Source organism: Taeniopygia guttata, chromosome 11, assembly GCF_048771995.1.
Source record: "Taeniopygia guttata chromosome 11, bTaeGut7.mat, whole genome shotgun sequence".
In the NCBI taxonomy this organism is placed as follows: domain Eukaryota; kingdom Metazoa; phylum Chordata; class Aves; order Passeriformes; family Estrildidae; genus Taeniopygia; species Taeniopygia guttata.
In genome coordinates, this window is record NC_133036.1 from 10,556,509 (window position 1) to 10,578,371 (window position 21,863).

At 43.8% G+C, this 21,863-nt stretch overlaps 1 protein-coding gene across 2 annotated transcripts; it reads right to left on the bottom strand.

Moving 5' to 3' along the window:
* Window positions 1-2,036: 2,036 nt before the first annotated feature.
* On the bottom strand, window positions 2,037-21,482 carry CA5A (carbonic anhydrase 5A). 2 transcript variants are annotated; one of them, XM_030282506.4, is made up of 7 exons: window positions 15,364-15,584; window positions 13,899-14,096; window positions 10,019-10,137; window positions 8,940-9,035; window positions 8,415-8,477; window positions 7,185-7,340; window positions 2,037-6,310 (listed from the first exon to the last, which is right to left on the bottom strand). In XM_030282506.4, the coding sequence occupies exons 1-7, from the start codon at window positions 15,488-15,490 to the stop codon at window positions 6,176-6,178; spliced, it is 894 nt and encodes a 297-aa protein (XP_030138366.3). In that variant the 5' UTR covers window positions 15,491-15,584; the 3' UTR covers window positions 2,037-6,175. The 2 variants fall into 2 exon arrangements, with proteins under 2 accessions (XP_030138366.3, XP_030138367.1); XM_030282507.4 differs by lacking the exon at window positions 15,364-15,584 and adding an exon at window positions 21,241-21,482 and having other exon boundaries at window positions 6,038-6,310.
* Between the last annotated feature and the right edge of the window lie 381 nt (window positions 21,483-21,863).

Consider the following 21,863-nt stretch of genomic DNA (forward strand, 5'->3'; position numbering starts at 1 on the left):
AGTTTACCACTACAGGCCATTTTTGTTACTCCATTCCATGATTTATCCCAGAACCATGAAATCAGGAAAAAAAATCAGATACTTACAACATATGGAATTATCCCTGTGTCAGCCTTGTTACATCAGGATGCAGCAGACAGGACTGGGATTGAAATTAAGTATTTGCTTCAGGTGTTTTCAGATGAACATTCAAACTCGGTTATATATTTGGGAGAATAAAATCATTTATCAAGGGATTTACTTCTGCAGTGCTCCAGGCCAAGTTCCTCAAGGCCAATAATGACCTAGAACCAGGATCTCCTGAGCTGGAAGGGACCCACAGGGATCGAGTCAAATTGCTGGCCCCAGGAATCCCACCATGGGCATTTTACACCTGATATGAACCCACACAGAGATTTCCATGAACTCCCACAAGAATGGGACAGAGTTATCCTGTTCTAACTCTTCCAAAATGGGAATTTTCCTGAGGACTGGAAATCCCAGGCTCCAGAGGCCATGGGACAGCAGCCACTGAACTGCCCTGTTCCAAGCCAACCTCGTGCTTGACTCTTTTGCAAATTATTGCATGGGAGTTCATTCTGCAACTGTTTTTCCATTTGTATTTCTGAGAAAACACCAGGCTGGCATTGGGGTGTGTTCCCAGAGCCGATATCTTCAAAGCACCTGCCAGTGCCGGGTGTTGTTATCAGCCCGGCCCTGAGCATTACCTCTCCTCAGGCCCCCAAGTTCTTCCGCAGGATCTTTGAAGACTATTTGATTATCCAATCAGCTCTCCATGTGCTAACACTCAGAGTTTGGCACATCAAAAAGGAGGAGGAAAGGAATGATTTGTCAGAAGCACAAACAATGAGCAGGAGCAGGAGCAAATGGGCCATTTGTGAGGAGGGATGGGGATGTTTTGAACCAGTTATTTGGAAAAGCTGCCTTGATCCAGTCACTCTGCTGGCATAAATACCCCATTTCTTCAGCAAACACCTCAGCTGTGCTGATTAAAGAGCTCAGAGCTGCTTGTCCTGGGTAAATGGAAGTGGTGGCAGCTTCTAGAACCATTAAATGGTCACAAGAGCAGAGCTGGCCTCACTCCTAACCCAGGCCACTCTTTCTTCAGAAGAAAATGGGCTGCCCAGCCACCAGGACACTTGGAGAAGCCTCTAGAAACATTACTTACCATTACTTTGGGGGCATTCCTTAACTAGGAATGGAATCTCCTGTTTTTCCTATTAAAAGAAACTTCTTTGGATTAATCCAGCTAAACACAACCTGTCTGGGTGACAGCTGGACTCCAGGTGTGGCTCAGCTGTGAGACAGAAATCAACACTTATTTCACCCAGTGTTCATGGAATCATGGGATGGTTTGGGATGAAGGGACATCAGAGCTCATCCAGTTCCAACCCTGACACCTTCCACTGTCCCAGGCTGCTCCAAGCCCTGCCCAACCTGGCCTTGGGCACTGCCAGGGATCCAGGGGCACGCTGAGTGAGGGCCTCCCACCCTCACAGGAATGATTCCTTCCCCATATCTAATCTAAACCCACTCTCTTATATCAACTTTTAATTGGTATCAGTAATTGAATGGCCTTAAAATGGTTTTTTAGGGTTGTTTGATAGCATTTTTGTAGCTACAAGCAGCAGCTGGGTCACACCACACAGGTCAAGGCTCAGTTTTATGACAGGACAGAGGAAGGAGCTCAGCTGACAGCTCCAGCTGAATGGGCAGTGTCCAGGGAAGGGGTTCAGGAAAGATCCTGAAAGTCTGGAATGCTGCTGGAGATGGCCTGTGGCATCTGGCTGGGCGTGAGCAATCATGGGATACCCTTCAGCAGCACACAGGGCTCTTTGTGCTTTCATTCTTACACAGCTCAGCAGAGTCTTTCAGAGCTTGGAAGTATCACAGAACATCTGACAGCTGATCAGACTCTGCTCCTTATGAACTGGGGCATTCCCAGAGAGGAATTCTGATCTTTTTTTGAGAGGAAATTTGACTTTTTAATTTTTTTTTTAACTTGAAAAGCTTAATTACACAATGAGATACAGGCATGGGTTTCTCTGTTCCTTTATTGTAGTTGCACACTAATGTAACAATGTAAAATGCAGCAGCTGAAGGGTTCTATACATTAGGGAAAAACTCTGGGGAAGGGCCTGTATCCCAGGAAAACATAAAGTATTCCCTGTTCAGGTGCTGTCTGCAGACAGTGATTTCAGTTACGATCAGACAGGTAACACACATTAAATACACAACATCATAAAGGCCACAAAAACGAGATGCACAAAGAAAAAAGAAAAGCCAAGATGTGCCAGGAAATACAAGTTAAAACATCTCAAATTAAGGCATGAGGGGACCCTTCATCCAAAGCAGAATTCCAGCCCTCTAAAACCCTGTGGAGATCAAAGCAAACTCCAGTTCTGGAGCTTCCAAAACCAGGGGAGACCCTCCTGTCATCCCTGACAGAAAAGGCAGCACAAAAGTGGGCAGGAGCACCTAAAGAGAGAAAGTTCTGGAATGCAGGAACAGGGATCAAACATTCCAACCCCAGAGGAAGGTGTCCCCACTGTGAGTCACCCAGGACAAGGTGAGAGCAGCATTTCAGAGGAATCCTGAAAGGCAGCTGGGATCAGACCAGCACAGACCTCCAAACCTTCTCCTCCCTTTGCAGGGAGTTGTCTCAGAATTATTCCTGGCACAGTCTTTAATTCCTGGGACTTGCTGCCCCAGGAATGCCTCCCAGGGCAGTATTTACTAATAAAGTGACTCTTATGCAAGGAAAATACAAATATGTGCTTTGACCCTTTTGTATTGTGCCACCCAAAAGAGCCCAAAGATTCCTTTTTAACTTAATTGTGCAAAATCAGCTCTAACCCAACAATCAAATAATTTTTCCACACAGAACTGAGAGAACAAGGCACAGGAATTCTATCCCATCTCTTGATTTGAACACAATTATTTTCCTAAACTTTACATTCACAAGGTCAATAAAGTCATTCTAACAAAAAAGTTAGAATTGGAAAAAACAAACAAAAAACCCTCAGTATGTTAATTTCCAGATCAATTCCAACAATCTACCCTGCAGCTGATCTCCTGCCTGCCTTAAGGAGATGCTAAAACACTATACATAAATGCAGTAAACATTAAGAACATCAAGAAACAGTAAAATAAATGTAAAACCCTGTAAAACTTTTTTTTTTTTTTTGTAAGACAGTAGTTATTTTTTATCTACATTAACCTTGTTTCCAGGTATTTGAAGTGATCAGTGCTGAAACTGGAATTTCTTCATTTTATGTCAGTAAAAATAGGCGTGATTTGATGGAAATATGGACACAGTTTAACTGTATCACTGGGTAATTCACTATTCTCTAACAAAGCTTCCATGGCAATACTTGAACAAAGTAAATCTCTGGGAGAATTTTAAATAAATCTCTCTGAGAACTTTAACTGGATCACTGGGAAGGGAAAATCCCACATTCCCTCTGATGGATGCAGGGTGGTTCAAAAGGGATTTACACATCCAGAAGGGAAAATCTGATCGAGTGGAGCAAACCATGGAGAACTCAGTGAGTGAGACTGCTACAGAGCTCCAGAGAAGCTGGAGTTAAACAGTTACACCCTGGCAGATCCCTAAAATAATCTGCTTTTTGGGTTTGTTGGGAAAGCTACATCGAATGTGATTCTTCTCAGTGGATCAGAGAAATCCAAAATCTCGGTGGAAATTACAAAAGCAATTACAAAAGCTTTTTAAAAGATCCATTCATAAATGATAAGGAGATTGATGTATCTACAGTCCAGTGCTGCTGAGACAGTTCTGTTTTTAAATAAAAGGCAACATTAAGATGCCTTTGTATTACAATTTTTTCTATTAATGAGTAGAAAATATCTGAGCTGCTGCCATCTTTCTCCAGAGTCCTCCTCAGAAAGTGTCTGCAAGAACAGCACTGAATAAGTATCTCAGACTTAATGACTGGACCATAATTATTATATATTCAGGCAAAAAGTAAAATAATTTTTACTGGACTGGAGATACTCCTTCCAGCTTTGTTTTGGGATGTATCATTCTCCAGCAAAATCATCACTGATGTGGATTTGTAGCTAAAAATCTGTGTGATGATGGCAAAGCCTGCAGAGTTCAGCTGAGATCATGGCATCAGAAAATCATGGAATGGTTTGGGTGGGAAAGGACATTAAAGCTTATCCAGTGCCATTCCTGGCATAGCAGGGACACCTTCCACTATCCCAGGATAATCCCAGCTCCATCCAAAGGGAGATGGCACAACCAGGATGAAAATGTTCCCCCAGGCAGGGTGGGCTTGGGGGAAGTGGTGAAAGCAAAGAGCTCCACTGAATTCCCAACAGGAATATCCTACACTGGGATAGAGGGAGATTTCCTTCCTTTCAGCAGCCAGAGTCACTCAACTGAAGTGGCCACATCGAAGGGGACAAAGGCACAACTGAGGCACCAGAACAGCCTGAGGTAGAGCTATTGAGGAAGGAAAGGCAGGATCTGGGCACTCAACTGGTTCAACATTATCTCAAACCCTTAATATCATCAGGGTCATGCTGAAAAGTGTTAAAGTGCTTTGAAACCGAGTACTTGGACTTCAAAAAAACCAAAGTACCAATTGGAAAGGGATGGATTTAGCATTGCCAAGCCAGGCTGTGGCTTCACTGAATCCCACCAGGAATCAGACAGAGGGAGGAAAGAGACTGGACCCATGGAAATCACACAGGGAGTTCACAGGCAGAGCTGCTCCTCATCAGAAACAGAGTGTGAAGGGACAGAGAGAAAGGGGCTGAGAGAAAATTAGGTTTAGTGGGATGTGAGAGGTCACTGATCCCTGGGGCTGCTGGACCACAGCTCCTGGGAAAGGCTCGGAGCTGGCAGCTCACACAGCAGCTCTGCTTGGTCCACAAATCAATTCCACCCCCGCTGGACCTTGTTACCATAAGGTGCAATAAAAACAAACTGGTCCCCACTGGTCCTGAAGCTGGGTGTTTTTATAGGAAAATATATCTCAAGGCAAAACTTTGATGAGAGCACAGGTGCTCAGTGAGTTACTGAAATAAAAGCCCTTTCCTTGCACTGGTTTGAGGAATTAGTTTGGGTTTTTGCCCTCCTGATCCCACTGGAAGGGTCAGCTGGGCCTTATCTAATCTTGCTTTCCTTTGATGTGATCAGTTTCCTGGGATCAATTGGACATTTTCACCTGATTTGCTGCTCCTGCCAGTCTTGAGGCACTGGTGAATTCTCTTCTCCTCCCTTCTACTGACAGATTATTAACACGGGAAAACAAAAGCTGCCAAAGCCAAAAGCTTCTAGAGTTGTTAAAGGGTTTTAGAAAAAGTCTTCTGGCTCCTGGTGTAGTTACAGTGGGCATTCTGTGACACCCACATCAAACACGGAATGGCATTTTTGTCCTTGTCCTCTCATCCAAGGAGAAAGGAAGAAGGTACAATGTCTCTGAGACAAGCTAGTTCTCTTCCCAGACATCAAACAATTCCCTAAAAGGATCTGATCAATCTGGTACTGATATTTTTCTTTTCTTCTCACTTCCTGCTTCTAAAAATTTTTTTTACCCAGGATTATTAATTCATGAAAGGCACTGAAAGAGCATTTGAAGAAACACAGAACAATTCAGAGAAGAGCAGGGGACGAGCTCTCCTATCCTTGTTTTTAACTGTCTTAATAATTCCTTCTTGACCCCTGCCTTGGAACAATTCAATTTGTTAAGGGTTAATATTATTAACTTCTTAAAAAATAAAGCAAAACTAAAAAAAACCCACTGTTACTTTGGTTTTTTTTGAGAGTTTTAAAGTTCTTCTAAAAGTTTCTTATGCCTGCTGATGCTTATATATTTCTACTGAATCTTCTCCCACTGTTCAAGTAAATAATGACTGTTTTACATTCTTCTTTGTAAGCAGAGGGAATTGATAGACTGTTAGTTTAACCAGTGTAGCTGGAGAGGTGGCAATCCACCAATCCACTGTCAGTTTTACTATTCTATATATAGTGGAGTCAGGAAATAAATCCTCTTTAAATTCTTTCCCCTTTTACATCTATTGTCCGTGTGTGAGTAGTGTGCCACCCCAGAGCTTCCCTAGGGCCAGCCAGGGAGCACTGGCAGGCAGGGAGAGAAGGAGCAATGCTGGGAAATGCTGTGCAGGCAGGGCTGGGGTGCTGGGCCAGCTAAGGGCCGAGCTGGGGGCGGAAGGACGAGCGCACAGTGCGGTTCATCAGCGGCTGCAGCGGGCGGAAGTTGTCCACCATCCTCCTCTCCTCCTCCCCGTGCGACGTGAACAGCAGCGTCCGAAAGGCCTCCAGCTGGGAACCACAAACGGCCGCTCCAGTCAACACACCAGGAATCCCCCACTTGGGGAATTCGTGGCAAAGGACAGGAGTTTGGTTTTGGAGAGGGAATAAAATCAAGGGTAGCGCTAGGTGTGTGTTCTGAGGGGTTTTAGCAGCCACACCTGCTGGTAAAGATTGTCCCGTTTTCCATGCCAGCATGGGAGAATTATCAGTCATCTGCCATCCTTATGGAAATTAAATCCCAAATGTGGCACACCTGAGAGAGCTATTTCCTCACCCAAATACTTAATCCAACCTCCATTTACAGCCTCCCTGGCACCCAGAAAAGAGGGAACCCCAAAAATCTCCAAGTTGTTCTCTCACTGATTTATAACTACAGCAGCAGATCAGCTTTTACTGCTCACAAGGCCATTCTGGTAAGTCATTGCTATGAGAGTAAGGAGCCAGGAAAAAAAGAAAACATGGGAACAATTTCAAATTTTCCAGTTTAAAGGAATGCCACACTATGCCTGCAGTTCTCTGTTAACCATCTCCATGTCACAAAAATCTTCCCATTTTCCCTTCCTTCCACAAAAAGGAGGGTAAAATGATGAGAATTCCACTAAGTTCCTAAAACTCCCCAAGTTTTCAAGGGGCAGCTTCCAGAATTGTATAGCACAGATCAAGATAAAACTCTTGAGAATAGATGGAAAAGTTGAATAAACCTGGAAAAACATCTTGGAGAGGTCTTTCAGTATTAGTGGCTGTTAATGCCAGGATTCCTCCCCAAATCCTGGGTTGAAAGTGTCACAGAACTCTGGAAACACTGAATTTTTGTCTTTTCACAGAGAATTGCATCTCTGTGGCAGCAAGAGGTGTGATCTGAAAGGAAAATTGAGATTTTTACCTGATCCTCATCCACCTCGATTGGCTTCTTCTTAATGATCCATGTGACTGATTCAGTGAGGGGGGGAGTGGTCAAGGAGCCGGCGTAGGTCCAGTAATCAGGGCAGGAAGGGATCAGGCACGAGGGATCAAAGACATCAAACTCAATCACAGTGTCCTAAATATTAGGCAAGAAACATTTTTAAGGATGGTGTATTGAGAAAAAACTGACAAAGCTGAAATTGGTCTTGACAGTGAGGTTAAGAACTGTTATGTGTGGGAAATAGGGTGTTGGGAATATTAATAATGTTATTATTTTAAATCCATCAAATTTGTGTAAAATTGGGGTTGAGGTGTAAGGAGCAGCTGCTGAGCAGGCAAAAGTTAAATATTTCTGCTGTCTCCTCACGAGCCATTAGGAATTCAGTGCAGGAGAAACAAGGAGTGAGAAGGTTCAACATCTTAAGGTGTGCATTCCCACACATGGAATATCAGACAGAATGCAGGAGCTTCAAAACCCAGGATTTCCCACACAAACATTGCTCCAGGGGGATTTTCAGGATATACTGGGGGATCCTGGCTTATTTGCTTTTAAATTCACATGCTGTAAATTATTATATTGTCACAATAGATGTATATTCAGATTTGGGGAGGTCTTCTGGCACTGAACTGACGTGTTTGGTGTTTATCTGGCAGAGCTGTCACTGCTCTGATATAAAAACTTGTTTTATCTGGATTTTAAAAACTCCTTCCTGTGAGAAGTAGAGGCACAGCGACTTCAGCTGGATGAGATCAGAAGCTGAAGAGGTCGATGTGGTTTTTTCCCTGCTTTCAGAAGGGAACAAGAAATGCTTCTGTCAGAGACTCAGCACTCCCTCTCCTGGCAGGAGCCTGCCAGGAACGATCCCATTCCCCCAGCAGAAAATTCAGTGTTTATAGAAAAGCAAATAACCTCTTCAAAGAGCGGACAAAAATCAAAAAGCCTTAATCCCATAGGAAATAAACCCCTACTTCAAGCATGTCCTTAAAGGAGAAACAATCTCAAGAGCAGCATTTCTTCAAGAGGTTTTGAAAGCTTCAAGTATCCAATTCCTCCTGAAAAATCAGCTTCCCTTCCCACTTCCAAGGTGTCAATCAACTCAATTTTACGCCCCAGTAAAATCTAAGGAAGAAGGCTTTTCTGGGTGTTTTGTGGCTCTCCAAGTGTTCTTTCTGCTGGGTGACAATGGGTGGGACACCTCAGAGCACTGACCTTGTGTCTGACTGCTGGCAGGGCATCCACCAGGGTCTGCAGCCCCTCGTGCCGTGCTCCCAGCTGCAGGGACAGGGAGGGGTAGGAGAATCAATAAGCTGATCAGTAATCAGTCAGTTCTACCTATCAGTCTTAGTATTCTTTCATAACAACAATCAGAGAATGTTTAGGGTTGGAAGGGATCTCTGGAGATCATCCAGCCCAAGGCAGGGGCAGCTGGAGGAACACATCCAGGTGGGTTTGGAATGTCTCCAGACAGGGAGATTCCATATCCTCCCAGGGCAGCTGTTCCACCCTCAACAGAAAGTTCTTCCCATTGAGGTGAAACTTTTTTTAGCTTCTGGCCATTGCTCCTCATCCTGTCACTGGCACTGAACAGAGCCTGGCACCATCCTCTGACACCCCCTGGGAACACTGATATGGATTGATGGATCCCCTCTCAGCCTTCCCTTAGTGCCCTAAATTGCTTTAACAGAATGCAAGCAGAAAGGCCCCATCACAACTGGTCCCACAAAACAAAATTACCTTTAGGAACACTCCAATAACAGCCAGGCCATTCCCTTCCATCACAGCTTCCTCAAAACTCGGGTACTCCACAGCATTCCAGTGCACCAAATGCAGCTGAAAGAGGAGTGAGGGAGAAATCAACCCCTGCACAGAGCACAGACACCACACCTGACTTCTGATCCTGGCTGCATTTGCTCCTGGGCAGGGTGAGGCACTGCAGGGAGCTCCTCAGAAACCACAGGACAAGGAACAAAGTGTTCTTGGTAAATAATGGTCCTTCCCTTCCTTTTTTTGGTTTTTGCTTTAAATAGGTCAGACACACTGAATTTCCCATCTATAAAAGGGATTTAGTCCATGGGAGTCTCTCTCCATGAATGCTGGCCAAAGGCACAGACAAAGCTCAGTCTTCCACCTCTTTCCTCTCTTCCCAGGAGGAGCAGAGCACCCTGTCCTCCTGAGGAACATCCTCCTGCACACAGCAGTCTTCCTCTTCACTGCAGACAGCCAATACATTGAGGAGTTCTGTGTGATAAATAAATACCCCAGCCCAAAAACTTAGTCACAGTCTCCCTGTTAACGAGGATCTTGCCAAGCTGGCAGCACCACCATGAACACACCAACAGGAGAGAAAATCTCCTTAAAAATAACCCATCATCACTTGACAAATTCTTCTCCTTTGGCAAAAAACTGTGGTCAAAGCTGTCAGTTCCACATTTTCACTGACTTCATCATTTTATTGACGTTTTCTTTCTCAGCAGTTACTTAAGCATCCAAGTTTTGTTATTTTAGTAACTGTTCAACAGTTGCAAACAGAAAATAAAGTGGTGTTTTATAAGAGTAATTAGTGTATGTTTTGTGGGTGACAATCTCTGAAAGGTTTAGTAACAATAAACAATGTGATTTTTAACTTTCAGTAATGGATTATGTCCAGTTTTCAGGCCGTTCTTCTCCAGAAAACATAGTGAAGATGAATTTTTAAAGAATAAAACAGCAGGTGAGCTGTAGCACTTCAGAAGAAACTGCAATTCCTCAATTTGGGAGTTTTCACAGACACACCTGAGACAAGTATTGGCATTGTTTAGGATTTCATCTCATACCTCTGCTGGGTAAAATTTACAGTCAACTGTGTGCTCTGAGCCCCAGTCGTTGATAGCTCCCCAGTGGAAGTGGAACTGCTTTAGCCTGTACTGGTTTTCCAAAGGGCCTCCAACGATGGCTAGAAAACAAAACAAAGCACACATGTTAATAAATATGATTTAGAATTGGCCAGACAAGTAAATTCTTAGAAAAAATTTGCCCGTGAAAAAGCATCAGGTGGAGGAACTCAAACAGTGCCTATCTACGCTTTGCCATGACCAAATTATTCAAGCAAACACATTCCCGGTTTTCCCTGCACCAAACTGGAGATGAGTGAAGTCTCCTCATCCATCTCCCCTGGAGGGAATGTTTTCCCAGGTGACACCAAGTTTGGCACAGTCACAGTGATGAGTGTCACATTCTCACCCCTCTGTCAGAGCAGGAGTGTCAGGACTGCCTGACCAGGTGACACAGCAGTGACACATCTATTAAATGTGTTCAATGACATCCCTACAATGATCTGTGAAAAGTGTTGACATTTCTCATGACAAGACTTCAAAAAGCAAATCATGCCAGACAAATGAGGATATCGAGTCAAATGTTCAAATCTTCTGCAAGCTACAAAAATCCAAACATCTTATTCTGCTTCTACACACCTTCCAGACTGCACAAGCAAAGGTCAGCCAGAAATATGCTTTGTTGTGCCTACACACTTTTCAGGAAGGATTTAAACATCCAGTCTGCTACTGGGCAAGTTTCTGGAAGATTTAATGCCCTTTTCATCAATTTGTAAAGGTAAAACTTCAGTCCATTCTCCTGATTTCAGAAGGCCTCCCATCCTTCTGCAAGCACATGAGTGAAGAAGTCCATGCCCAGCTTTCTGCTTCCACTCATTCCCTCCTACCTGGACCAAAACCATCCTGCAAAGTCATCTTGCTAATTGTGAAATCACAGCATCTGGTAAATGAGAAACTCTAATTGCTTCCCAAGGGGTAATAACACTTAGGGAATCATTTAGGTTGGAAAAGAGCTTGTCAAAGGGTTCGTCCAGCACTAAACCATCAGCATCTGCTGATTTACACTGAACTCTAAGACATGGGGAAGTTATACAGCAAACCTTGGTATGAAGCACCTAATCCCAAAACTGCTTTTGGAAATAAGTTAATCACTTCCATGCTAAGGAGAAAACAATGAGAGGCATTAAGAGATTTTCTTGTATTATTTTTCCTGAAAGCCAGCCATCAGGTTTGAAATCCTATCCAGCCAGGCCTGTCTGTGAAAAATGAATAAATTAAAGCGAGCTGTGCAAAGTGACATTGAATTAATTTCATCCCCTGCTGCTGAGATCTGGGCATGAATGCAATGCTGACCATCACTGGAAAATCACAATGCCCCATCCCTGGAAGTGTCCAAGGCCAGGCTGCACAGGGTTTGGAGCAGCCTGGGGTGGTGGAGGGTGTCCCTGCCCAGGGCAGGGGTAGGATGGGATCAGCTTTAAGGTCCTTCCCACCCAAACCATGCTGGGATTCTGTGCTAGGGAAGGGGTGAGATAAACATGTGGGTCACACAGCCAAGCCTCTCAGAAGTGAATTTCTGTGCTCTAACACAATCCACTCTTGAGTATGTGATGGTGCAAACTCACAAGTGACTACAAATTTGTGTTAGTAACCACATCCACTTGAATATTTGCCTCACAAGTAACTTTAGGCACAGACACGTATGGAGAGAGTCAGGTTCCTGTAGTGGCCACCAGGAAGTGACAGGAAACAAACAGGAACTTCAGTCCCTTCAGAAGCATTTGTTCTCAAATTACAACCTTGACAATTTCAAAACAAAACTGAAGTTTAAGAGGCTCTAACAACAAGAATCACATCAGGTGTTTCTTGCAGCCCTGGCTCTGTTTCAGCTTAATTTCTGGTGGCACCACACACAGACAGACCACATGCTGTACATACCTTCCCCTCACCCTCTTCTTCCTCCTGCTCTACCTTCAGCTTTAGCCCAAGTCTTGCAAACCCCATGTCAGGATTCAGGCATTTTTGTCTATCCTGGGTGTCTTTCTCATCTTCTGTTTCGACTGTGGTGCTTTTGTTTGTTCCCAAGCTTTCTTCTCTGGATTTCTATGATTGTTAGACAGAAGCTGGCAGTGAGAAAAAGCAGAAACAGCAAGAGTAAAGAGAGAAAGGTGGAGGAGAGAGGCAGGCACCTGAAAACTGGGGGTTATACAGCAACTCCTCACTGTCTGTTGCTGCTCTGTCATTTTGGAGCCCTGTCACTGATTGATTGATGCCATCCTACCCTTCATGGACTTGAATTCATTTAAGGAAGATGAGGATGATGAAAAGGCAGCAAATGCTCACAGGGAAAGATTTACCTCAAGGAAAGTCTTACAGACAAAGCAGGTAAGATCTTTCAGAGGTGAGCTATTGCCTCAAAGGCCTGATGATTCCAGCCTTGCCTTTATGCCACAACAACTGCTCCTGTGCAATTAAATATTGCATATTTCTGAACCCCCTACAGGCAATTCCCCTTTCCCAAACACTTTTCAGGATCTTATCCTTAACTGATAGTGGGGTGTGGCTTATAAAGCAAGAGGCTGTTTAGTAGAAAGCAAAGCAAATCTAAAGTTAGTAAATTAAAATCACTTAAAATCAAGTAATGTCTGTCCCCTAACCCAACCTCACTGAAAAAAACAGCACTTCTTCATGAAACCAGTTCTTAAATGAGCAAGGGCAAGGATATTCCCTCTTGGAAATGGATTATTCCAAGTGAACAGCTAGAAATAAGGAAAACAAAACAAGCCCCAAACATCACACAAGCTCCCTGCATTCCACCACCACCGTTTTTTCTGCAATGTTTTATCAGCCTCTGTCCAAACATCAACCAGAAATGTTGCTGTTGTGAAGACAAAGTGTTTGTTTGGTGTGCTGGAGGCTCCCTCCCCGAGGGTATTGCTAAATCCCTCAGGAAGCTGGAGGAGCTCTCATGGTGAGCAGCCATTTAAAACATAAATTACTCCAATCCAGCAGGTTCAAACTTGCTCAGGGTCCTTCAGTTTTTTCCTGCAGGACAAGCTGAGCAATCATGTGCTTCACAACAGCCCTGATCAATTGCTACCAGCTCACCCACCCTTATGAAGTATCTTCATATTCTGCAATATCCTTTGCTAAAGGCAGCTTTTATAAGCAACAGTGGACAGAAAATCTGGGATTTGGGAGCAATATCTTGATTTTAAGTCAATTTTTTTACTCTGTTGAGCCTTTAAAAAGGTTGAGCCGCTCAGGTCAGAGGTTTATTCGCATGAAGTTGCTGGAATGCATGGTTGGATCTTCCATGCACTCCTGCTTCCCCTAAAACAACAGGAATACACAAGCACCTGCTCCCGAGGGCAGAGCTCAGTGTTATTTCACTCCCTAAAACCCCACACAGATAAGGCTGTATGCTTTCCAACTGCAACTCATTTGGCTGCTGATTATTTCAAGTGCAGTAAATATCTTTATTAACACCACAAAAGATAAGTGGCAGATTAGTTCAATAAAGAGCAGTGAGGGAATCAGGTTTCAAATTGAGTAGGTACACATAGAAATGACTGAAGATTGACTTGTGTGGGTACAGTTTATTACAAAACCTACAAGACACGGCCCTGAGGCTTGTGAAAGGAGTTTCAACATACAGCAAGGGATTTGTGCACAATGCCCATGGTAATAAGAACACTGTATGAAGTCTGTATAGAATTTCTTCAGCATTTGCTGTAAACCCAGTATTTTTTACCTGTGCATTCATTTTCAACAGCAGGTCTTACATCACACAAGTCTCTTAGCATTAACAAGACATTAAATAGATTTTTTTTTAATAGATTTATTTTAAATAGACTTTTTTTTTCCCTGAGTTTTTACTTACTTGACCTATCAGTAGAATCATCAAATTCCACCAGGAAGGAGTAGCCATTGTTCCAGATGTGAAGACAGGTGGTGGGGTCGTAGCTGATTTTTAGAGGCTTCAGGAAGGGATCATAAACACTGTCCCTCCACTGGATGTTGATGGGAGACTGGCGGGTACCTCCGGGAATTGTCAGTGGGCTCTGCCACAGCGGATGCACTGCAAGATGAGGAGGAGAGTCAGGCTAATGCAGGATACAGAACTTTCTGGCAAGGGAAGGTGCTGTGTCACAAAAGGCTAATTCGAGTCAGCAGTGCACAGAAAAGCGAAAGAAAAATAAAACATTCCAATTGCATGACTCAAAGCCAAACAGGGAAGTGCAGTAATTTGACTTAGAACCATGTCAGTATCTTCTGCCTTTGCAGAAAGTTCTGTCCCTTTATTTCCCAGAAAAAGACAATGTTTTCCTATTATTGCCAGATTTTAAGGTGGCTTTGTTTTACAGCTTTCTTTCCACATCAGCACCACCAGCTGAGCTGGGAGCGCTCCAGACAAGGGATAATTCCCACTGGGAAGCAAAACATTCTCTAGGAGAAAACTCAAGCACAGGGGTTACTCCACAAAGGGGGTCCAGAGCTCCTGTAGCAGGAGCTAACCCCCAATCCTGACCAAACTGCTTTGTGCAGACAGCTCCTGCTGATCCCACCCCTGTCAAACCCAAACCCAGCACTTCTGGGGGCAGCCTGGACCCCTCAAACTGGCATAAGCAGGATAGGTACATGAATGGCTTCCACAGGACTTTATTCTGCTTAAAACCAGACCCGCCGCCTGTGTGGGCTGTTCACCCGGTGATCCGCACACAGTCTTTCTGCTGTACCCCAAATCGCAATGCTTCGAGCATCATTTCACAGGTATCTTCACTAGATACGACTGTTCAAGGTCTTTTAAACGCGCAACTGGAAAGAAATTAAACCTTCAAACCACTCACACGAGGGGTGGCCGAATAACTTCCCCCCCCCCCCCACCTACCCCCGTTTCCCTCAGTGAGGCGCAAACTACGACGCTCCATAGTCAACTCAGGCAAAATGTATAGGGAATGTATTCGAAACACCGCCACTTCAGTGTTTCAAAAAACATATTTTATTTAAAATACCTAAAAAGGTATTTTAAACGAGCAATTGGAAAGAAATTAAACCTTCAAACCACTCACACGAGGAGTGGCCAAATAATCCCCCCCCCCGCCCCCGTTTCCCTCAGTGAGGTGCAAACTACGCCGCTCCATAAGGACAACTCAGGCAAAGGCGGCGCAAAATATATAGGGAAGATATTTGAAACACTGCCACTTCAGTGTTTCAGAAAACATCAGGGAGATGTTTCAGCGGAGGACAAAGCCAGGCAGCGCCCTGCGGCTCCCACACGAAGTTGGGCAGCGATGGCGGGACAGCGGCAGGGCGGGCGGGGCGCGCTGAGGGAGAGCGGCACTCACGGGCGTCTCGCAGGCGGTAGGAGCAGCAGGCACCGAGGCTGCACCGGCGGCTGCCCCGCTGTGAGGAGGAGGAGGATGAAGAAGAGGCGATGGCAGCCACCCAAGCTCGGCGGAGCAGCGGCAGCATCGCGGCCGGAGATCGCGGAGCCGCCCAGCCCAGCCCGGCCCTTTCCGGCACGGCCTCCCCACCATGGCCCGAGGGGCCGGGCTGGGTCTGCCATAGGCGGCTCCTCACGCTGTGACAGCCCCGGTGCTGTGAAAAACGCCAATCGCTTGGTTTTAAAAGTTTAATTATAATAAAATGGTTATAAAAATAATATTACAATGGGAGTAATAAAGTTTAGAGTTGTCCTTCCTGTCACGCACCCAGCGCCGAACCCGGGCTCGTCACTGTCCTTTTCCTTGTGGCTGGCTCAGAGAGAATTCGATCCTAAATAAATTTTTTATTATTTCATTTTTAATTTGGCTGGACTAATTTTCATTTATAACAATAGTAATACAATTAGAGTAATAAAATTTAGAGCTAGGACAGTTATAAGACAATAAAAAGCAAAGACTTAGACGTCCGGATGCTCTCGGACACTAAGTCACGGAAAGCATGCCTTGTGAACAAAGGAATAACTTTAAAAGCATTAGCCTGATGTATATTCATATATCTCATACATGATGCATAAATTCCTTGCAAATTAAGAACTTCTCTGGTTTTTGTTAACTTCTTAATACTGTTGGTTCCACAAAGACGGAGAGAAGGTGGAAGAATGTTTGTTTTTTCTGATAAGGAGGCAGTAACTTTTTATGGGCCCCCTTCACTGTCATCTCTGTGTGAAGAGTTTCTTGATTATCTCATCTTCTCTCTTGAGCTTGTAACAAATCCTATATCACAGAGTTTCTATTTTAACATTATGTTGTAACCTAAAACTACATTTATCACCCTATTTAAGAGAATTAATACAGCATAACTTTCTAACATTACATATATAATATTTATTGTAACATTTGCGAAAAGCCAATCATAAAATACGCATTTTTCACAGCAAGTGTGGCCCTTCACATCAAAAGGGATTCATTCCTTCACAACGAGAACATCCTCTCGAAAGATATCGACTCACCCAAAAAATGTCCCCTCACATCAAAATAGCATTTATTTCCCTCACACCAAGTGCATCCACTAACACCTAACACCCTAACATCCTAAAAAAAAGCGTTTATTCCCTCACACCAAAAAAATGCACAGAGCTGGGTGGCCCAGGCACAGCAAGGTCCCCTCTCCAAGCCACATTTGGAAACGTTATGAAAAGTTAATATTTATGTTTACTTTCCTTGGCTGTCACAAAGGCAAGAGGCCAAAATAGTCCCACCTTGGATGGTGAAAGGGTCAACTCAACTGAACTCAGTATTCACCTCACACTGCCTGAAGCAGAGAAATCTCAATGAAACGGATTAAAAAGAAATCCTGTAGAAAGCTGAAAGCATCAGTGAAAGCACAGAGATAAAGCAAGAATTCCAATTTTTGCCTGTTCTCTTGCGCAGCCAGGAGCAGACCACCCTTAGCTCCTGACCTTCCTCTTGCTGTACAATTGTATTTCCTAGTTACTCTCTTAAAATTATTTTGAAAATCTGCATTTCTCTTTTGGGGATTTTTTTTTTTAATCTTGTACTTTTGAATTTTCACAAGGAACTTGATGTAACACTGAGAATGTTTTACTGAAATGAAGACAGGACCAGCTACTCAACCACAAGAAGTGTTTGCCCTGTTTCACCCACATTGCATAAGAAGTTTCCATTGCATTCACAGTATAACATGTTTAAAGAACTCCTGAGTTGAGTAAGAGGAGGTTGAAACCTGACCAACGATTTGCTTTGAGTGGCTGCATGATCACAAACAGATCATCAGGAGATGTACAAACAGCTTGTGATGTCAGGATGTCAAACTGGGTTTAAATTTCATTTTACTTCCTCCCTGCAGAGTCTCTTTTGTGTAGCAAAACTGCAAGCAAATCAATTTTTGGTTTGACTCCCAGGGTTTTTTAGGGTGGCTAATTTACTATTCTCAACAGAATGCTTCCTGTAGATGGATAATTAATGAGATTGAAAAGACCTGTTGCCCATAAACATCATGATTCAGTCAAGCTTAATCACAGTTTAACAGCCTATTGATCATGGTTAGGCAACTCTCTAGCACAGATGTGTCCTGCTGAAGTTTGATGGACCACAGGACAGCCCAGATGGGCTTCAGGCGTTTTATATTCAGCACAAACAAGAGATACTGGGGCTTATTCTCATCTACCAACAAACTGCTGACATCCCTCCACCATTCTCCCTCTTTCCATTCTTCCAGGATGTCCTCTAAGTCCTCAACTGATAATCTTGGGCATCTTAGAAATTACATCCACACCTGGTTGTGTAATTACAGAAAATCACAACCATCCCTTTTCTGTATGTTAAAGCTGATGAAATAAAAAGCCACAAGCTCCACTGCTTTACATTGTGCCACCATTAAGACAAGCCAGCTTCATGAAGCTTTTTGGTGGTTTGATCCTTCAAGGTTTTGAAAAATGTGAAGATTTTTTTACAGAGTTTTTCACTAACAGAGCAAGTCACTTCTTGTGGGCTGAACAGCACAACAAAAAGGAAGTTTACAGCATGCTCACAGAAATCATGGGCTGGTAAGATACAAAATTTAAATAAATAACTGCAACGCTTTTGTTTCCCTCCTGAATCACTCACAGAATCTCCGTCCAGTTCTGCACATGCTACTTCTTCCTGAGCGTGAAGTTCAGTAAAACTCTAGCACTAAATTTTAAAAATCCTTCCAAAAAAATACCCTTCCAAACAAGAGCTTTGTGGCAGGGAGATGGTTTGGTTTGGAAACTGCAGATAGAAAGACAAAACTACCTGTGCAAAAAAAAAAAAAAAATAAAGCCTAAGCCCTAAACCTTGTTCCCAGCACTTAACCAAGGTAGCTCAGGGTGGTGATTTATGCAAGAGAGATGCAGCTCTCAGGCAGCAAGAGCTGGAGAGAGCAGCAGCAGGCAGGATCACAATATTCCCCTCGTTTCCCCCAAATTGTTACATTTCTGGGCCAGCTGGGAGGTTCCAGCTGGGCTCTCTCTTGTTCCTGAACCCAGAGTGGTTTCCACAACCAGAAAGGGAAGAGCTCAAGTGATGCAGAATCTGTGTGGCAAGAGAAATAGAAACCTCACCTTCGAGTTTTCAAATGGCCAAAGTTAATTTTAAAAAAGGTGAGAGTTAGAACTAAATGTGCAGTTTGCAGCCTTTGCTCACTGAGGAAAGGCCTGGGCACTGGTGTTTGCCTTCGTCACACACCCATCTCTGGTATTGGTAAACTGAATTTTGTCATACAAAAAGCCTGACCAAGATGTGAATTGCCTGTGAAAGAGGATCTGCCACAAGCAGACCCAATCTGTGCCTCATTTATTTAGGAATTTTTAAAAATCCCCATCAGACACAGTGATGCTTCATTTAATTTTATCATGTTTGGAGGCTTCTTACATTTGCCCCGTGGTTTTTTCCCACTTTACCCAGATATATAGAGCCATCCAAAAAGTCCAAATCTTTGGAGTAATTTCCCATAATTAATCACAGCTTTTGAAGTTGTTCTTTAAAAGTCCATTTAGAATTGATGCAAGCATCAAAAGCTTCAGGGTGGGAATCATGATCCAGATGAAAATAAAGGTTTTAATCTTTGAAAACAAAAATACCTCTTGAATCAAGTGCTTTGATTTCTTTACAAATGAGATAAACAGGGCAAACAGTGTGGTGGGAAGAGCTGAGAAACCCCACCCAAGGGAAGGAAATAAAGCCCTGTTTGCCATGGTAACACATTCTGAACAAGAAAATAAAATATAAATGTTGCTGAAACTCAGTAAAGAATCGTTTTAAAGGACCACAGTTCTGCTTCAGCCACTGGAACCAAATATTGCAGAGGAAATCCAAGACAGGTTGATTTCCTTGAAGATTTTTGGTCCGAATGAAGATTTTGGAGGATAACAGCACTGCTTGGCTCAGGCCCATGGTGACAAGGTGCTGAAAGTTCTGCTGAATTGATGTCAGACGGGGGCTGTGGTTTAGGCCAGTTTATTGATAAACAGCCCAGAGGTTTTTTATCAGACAGATGTAGCTGCCAGGGTGCTCCCAGCTCGACAGGGGAGCACAGCAGATTGGGAAATGTTGAGTTTTTTCCTCTGCCTCCACAGAGTTTGGCTGAGATAGGAGCTTGGCTGAGGAGGCAGTGGCTGAGCCCAGATAAGGGGGAGGTAATTCCAGCTGGCGAGGTAAAGCAAACAGAGCCTTTATCTTCTCCTGTATAAAAAACATTTGCTGAAATTATGCATGCAGGCTTAGGAAGGGCTTGGAAGAGAACTCCTGGACAATTTGGGGAGGCACTGCAGTTGTATGTGCAGGCCTGGAGATGGCACACCTGGATTGTGTGGCTCTGCAGGACTTGTACAATTCTTTGGGATAAAAAAAACCCCAAAACTTGAAGGATTCGCTTTTCTTGTAACTACTTCTAAAATGGTAAGAAAGAAAAGATTCATTTCATACCTGCTCTGCTAATAATTACTAAATTAGGCTTTAAAACCCCCAGGGAGAACATTTCCAGCAATTATTCTAAAAAATCATTGTCTGAATCCTCCACTTCCATGTGTCATTACAAGATACCTCAGAGCTTGGCACTGACACTCCCTATCCTCCACACCACTGGGAATTTTGACATCCGTGCCACAATTCTCCCTGGTGTTTCTACAGTGAAGTGCAGGAAAAGCCTTTTGTCCTTGCAGGGTCACAAGGGGAATCCAAAAGCTCCAGAAACTATCAGCCTTTGAGTTGTTTAAACCTAGTGTGAGTAACTGTGGAGTAACACCCAGGCTGCCTCACTCAGAGCTCCTGTTCCCCCCGTGCCTGCCAAAAACAGCCATTCCAAAAAGAGGGATTTCCCAAATCAGTTTGTTTTGGCATTTCCTGCACGAATGGCACAGAGGAGAGAAAGGTTGAAGGAGTAAACAGTATCTGTCTTAAATTGAAAAAAGGAATGTGAGTAAAAATAGACACCAGTTGTGGCTCATTCAATCAGCAGTGCTCCTCAGATGGAACAAACTGTCTGATCTCTTCTTGCAATGGGATCCCTCTTACCCAGGGCAACCACCAAGTGTTAAAAGAGGAACCCAGCTCTCTTCTTTGGCAGAAGTTATTATGCTGAACAAATTTGCAGAGGAAAAAAATAAGAAACAAAAGGTTTTTCTAGCTCCAAGAAATTACTCTTTGCTATTCTCCAGCTGGCATTATCTTCACAGCAGTGAATAGACACTATCTCTGGCTGGCCCCATATTATCTGAAAGCAAGTTAATCAGTATTTTAAATAACTAAATCTTTAACATCCTGGGAGTGTCTTGCACTTCAAAGTAATTTATTGGAGGTCTGTACAGCACATTTGGAGGGGTTTGTGGCTTGTTCAAGGCCTCATTTTTCAAATCAAACACTGCAGTGGCTATGAAATTCCGAGTCAGAATCAATTTGGCTAAATGTGTTTTGAATTATGCTCATGAACAGTTTTCATTGAAAGAAGCCAAGCCTCCCAAGTAATGATTGCTTTTTGTCACAGGTTAGAGTCACTAAAATTATAGTGCCACTGACAGCAGAAATAGAAAACATAAGGTGGAACCCTGAAATTCCACAAAATATTTTCACTTGTTTCATTCTATCCACTTTTTCTTTTTTTTCCAAATTTTCAGCCATATTTCCAAATCCCCCTTTTTAATCCACTAATAAATAAGAACAACACTCAACCACACCAGCTCTCTTCCCACCCCAGCCTCTCCCATTTTGCAGCGATTTGGAGGAGATGCAGGGACTTACAGGCAGCATTCCTGGTGTTTTTCCGGGAGCAGGCAGCCAGGCTGCAGGGCCGTGCTGGCACAGCCCTGAGGCTTTTCAGCAGCTTGGAGAGACACCCCAGGGCTGTCACCTTCACCCCACTCATCGCTGCCACCTCCAAACCTTCCCTGCTCCTCAGCAGAGCCTCCCGCAGCCTAAGAACGCATCAGCATCCGGAGAACCAAACCCCACATGGATGCAGAGCCCACCGAGGGGTCGCCAGGCTTCTTTATAAATCATTTTGAGAGCACCCTTTGCTGGTTAAGAGGTGGAGCCAACCCAGGAGTTAATTTTCAACCTGTCCCTGCGCTGCCTTCTTCATTGGCTCTGCATTCTCTCCAGAGGCTGGCTAGTTGATGATTGTTCCACATGTGCTTCCTAGAGGTGGTTTTTTTCCCCCTCATCTGGTTCTAAGAACACAGGAGGTTTGACAGAAAACTCTTTGGAATGCAAGGAGAAAGTTCTTATCTCCTTGGTGCATACCTGCTGTGAATTTGAATAGTTGTATATTTGAATACTGATTGACAAGAGGCGCTGTCAGGAACAGCTGAAACGCCCCGAGCTGGGGCTCAAATTGAGGAATTCCCAAAATCCAGCAGCTAAGA

Excerpts from the sequence above, each read along its gene's own strand:
- CA5A (XM_030282506.4), bottom strand. The coding sequence starts at position 15,490 with ATGCTGCCGCTGCTCCGCCGAGCTTGGGTGGCTGCCATCGCCTCTTCT. Across the intron at positions 14,097-15,363 it reads CTACCGCCTGCGAGACGCCC|TGCATCCGCTGTGGCAGAGC; the intron begins GTGAGTGCCGCT and ends CTCATCTTGCAG. Across the intron at positions 8,478-8,939 it reads TTATTGGAGTGTTCCTAAAG|CTGGGAGCACGGCACGAGGG; the intron begins GTAATTTTGTTT and ends CTGTCCCTGCAG.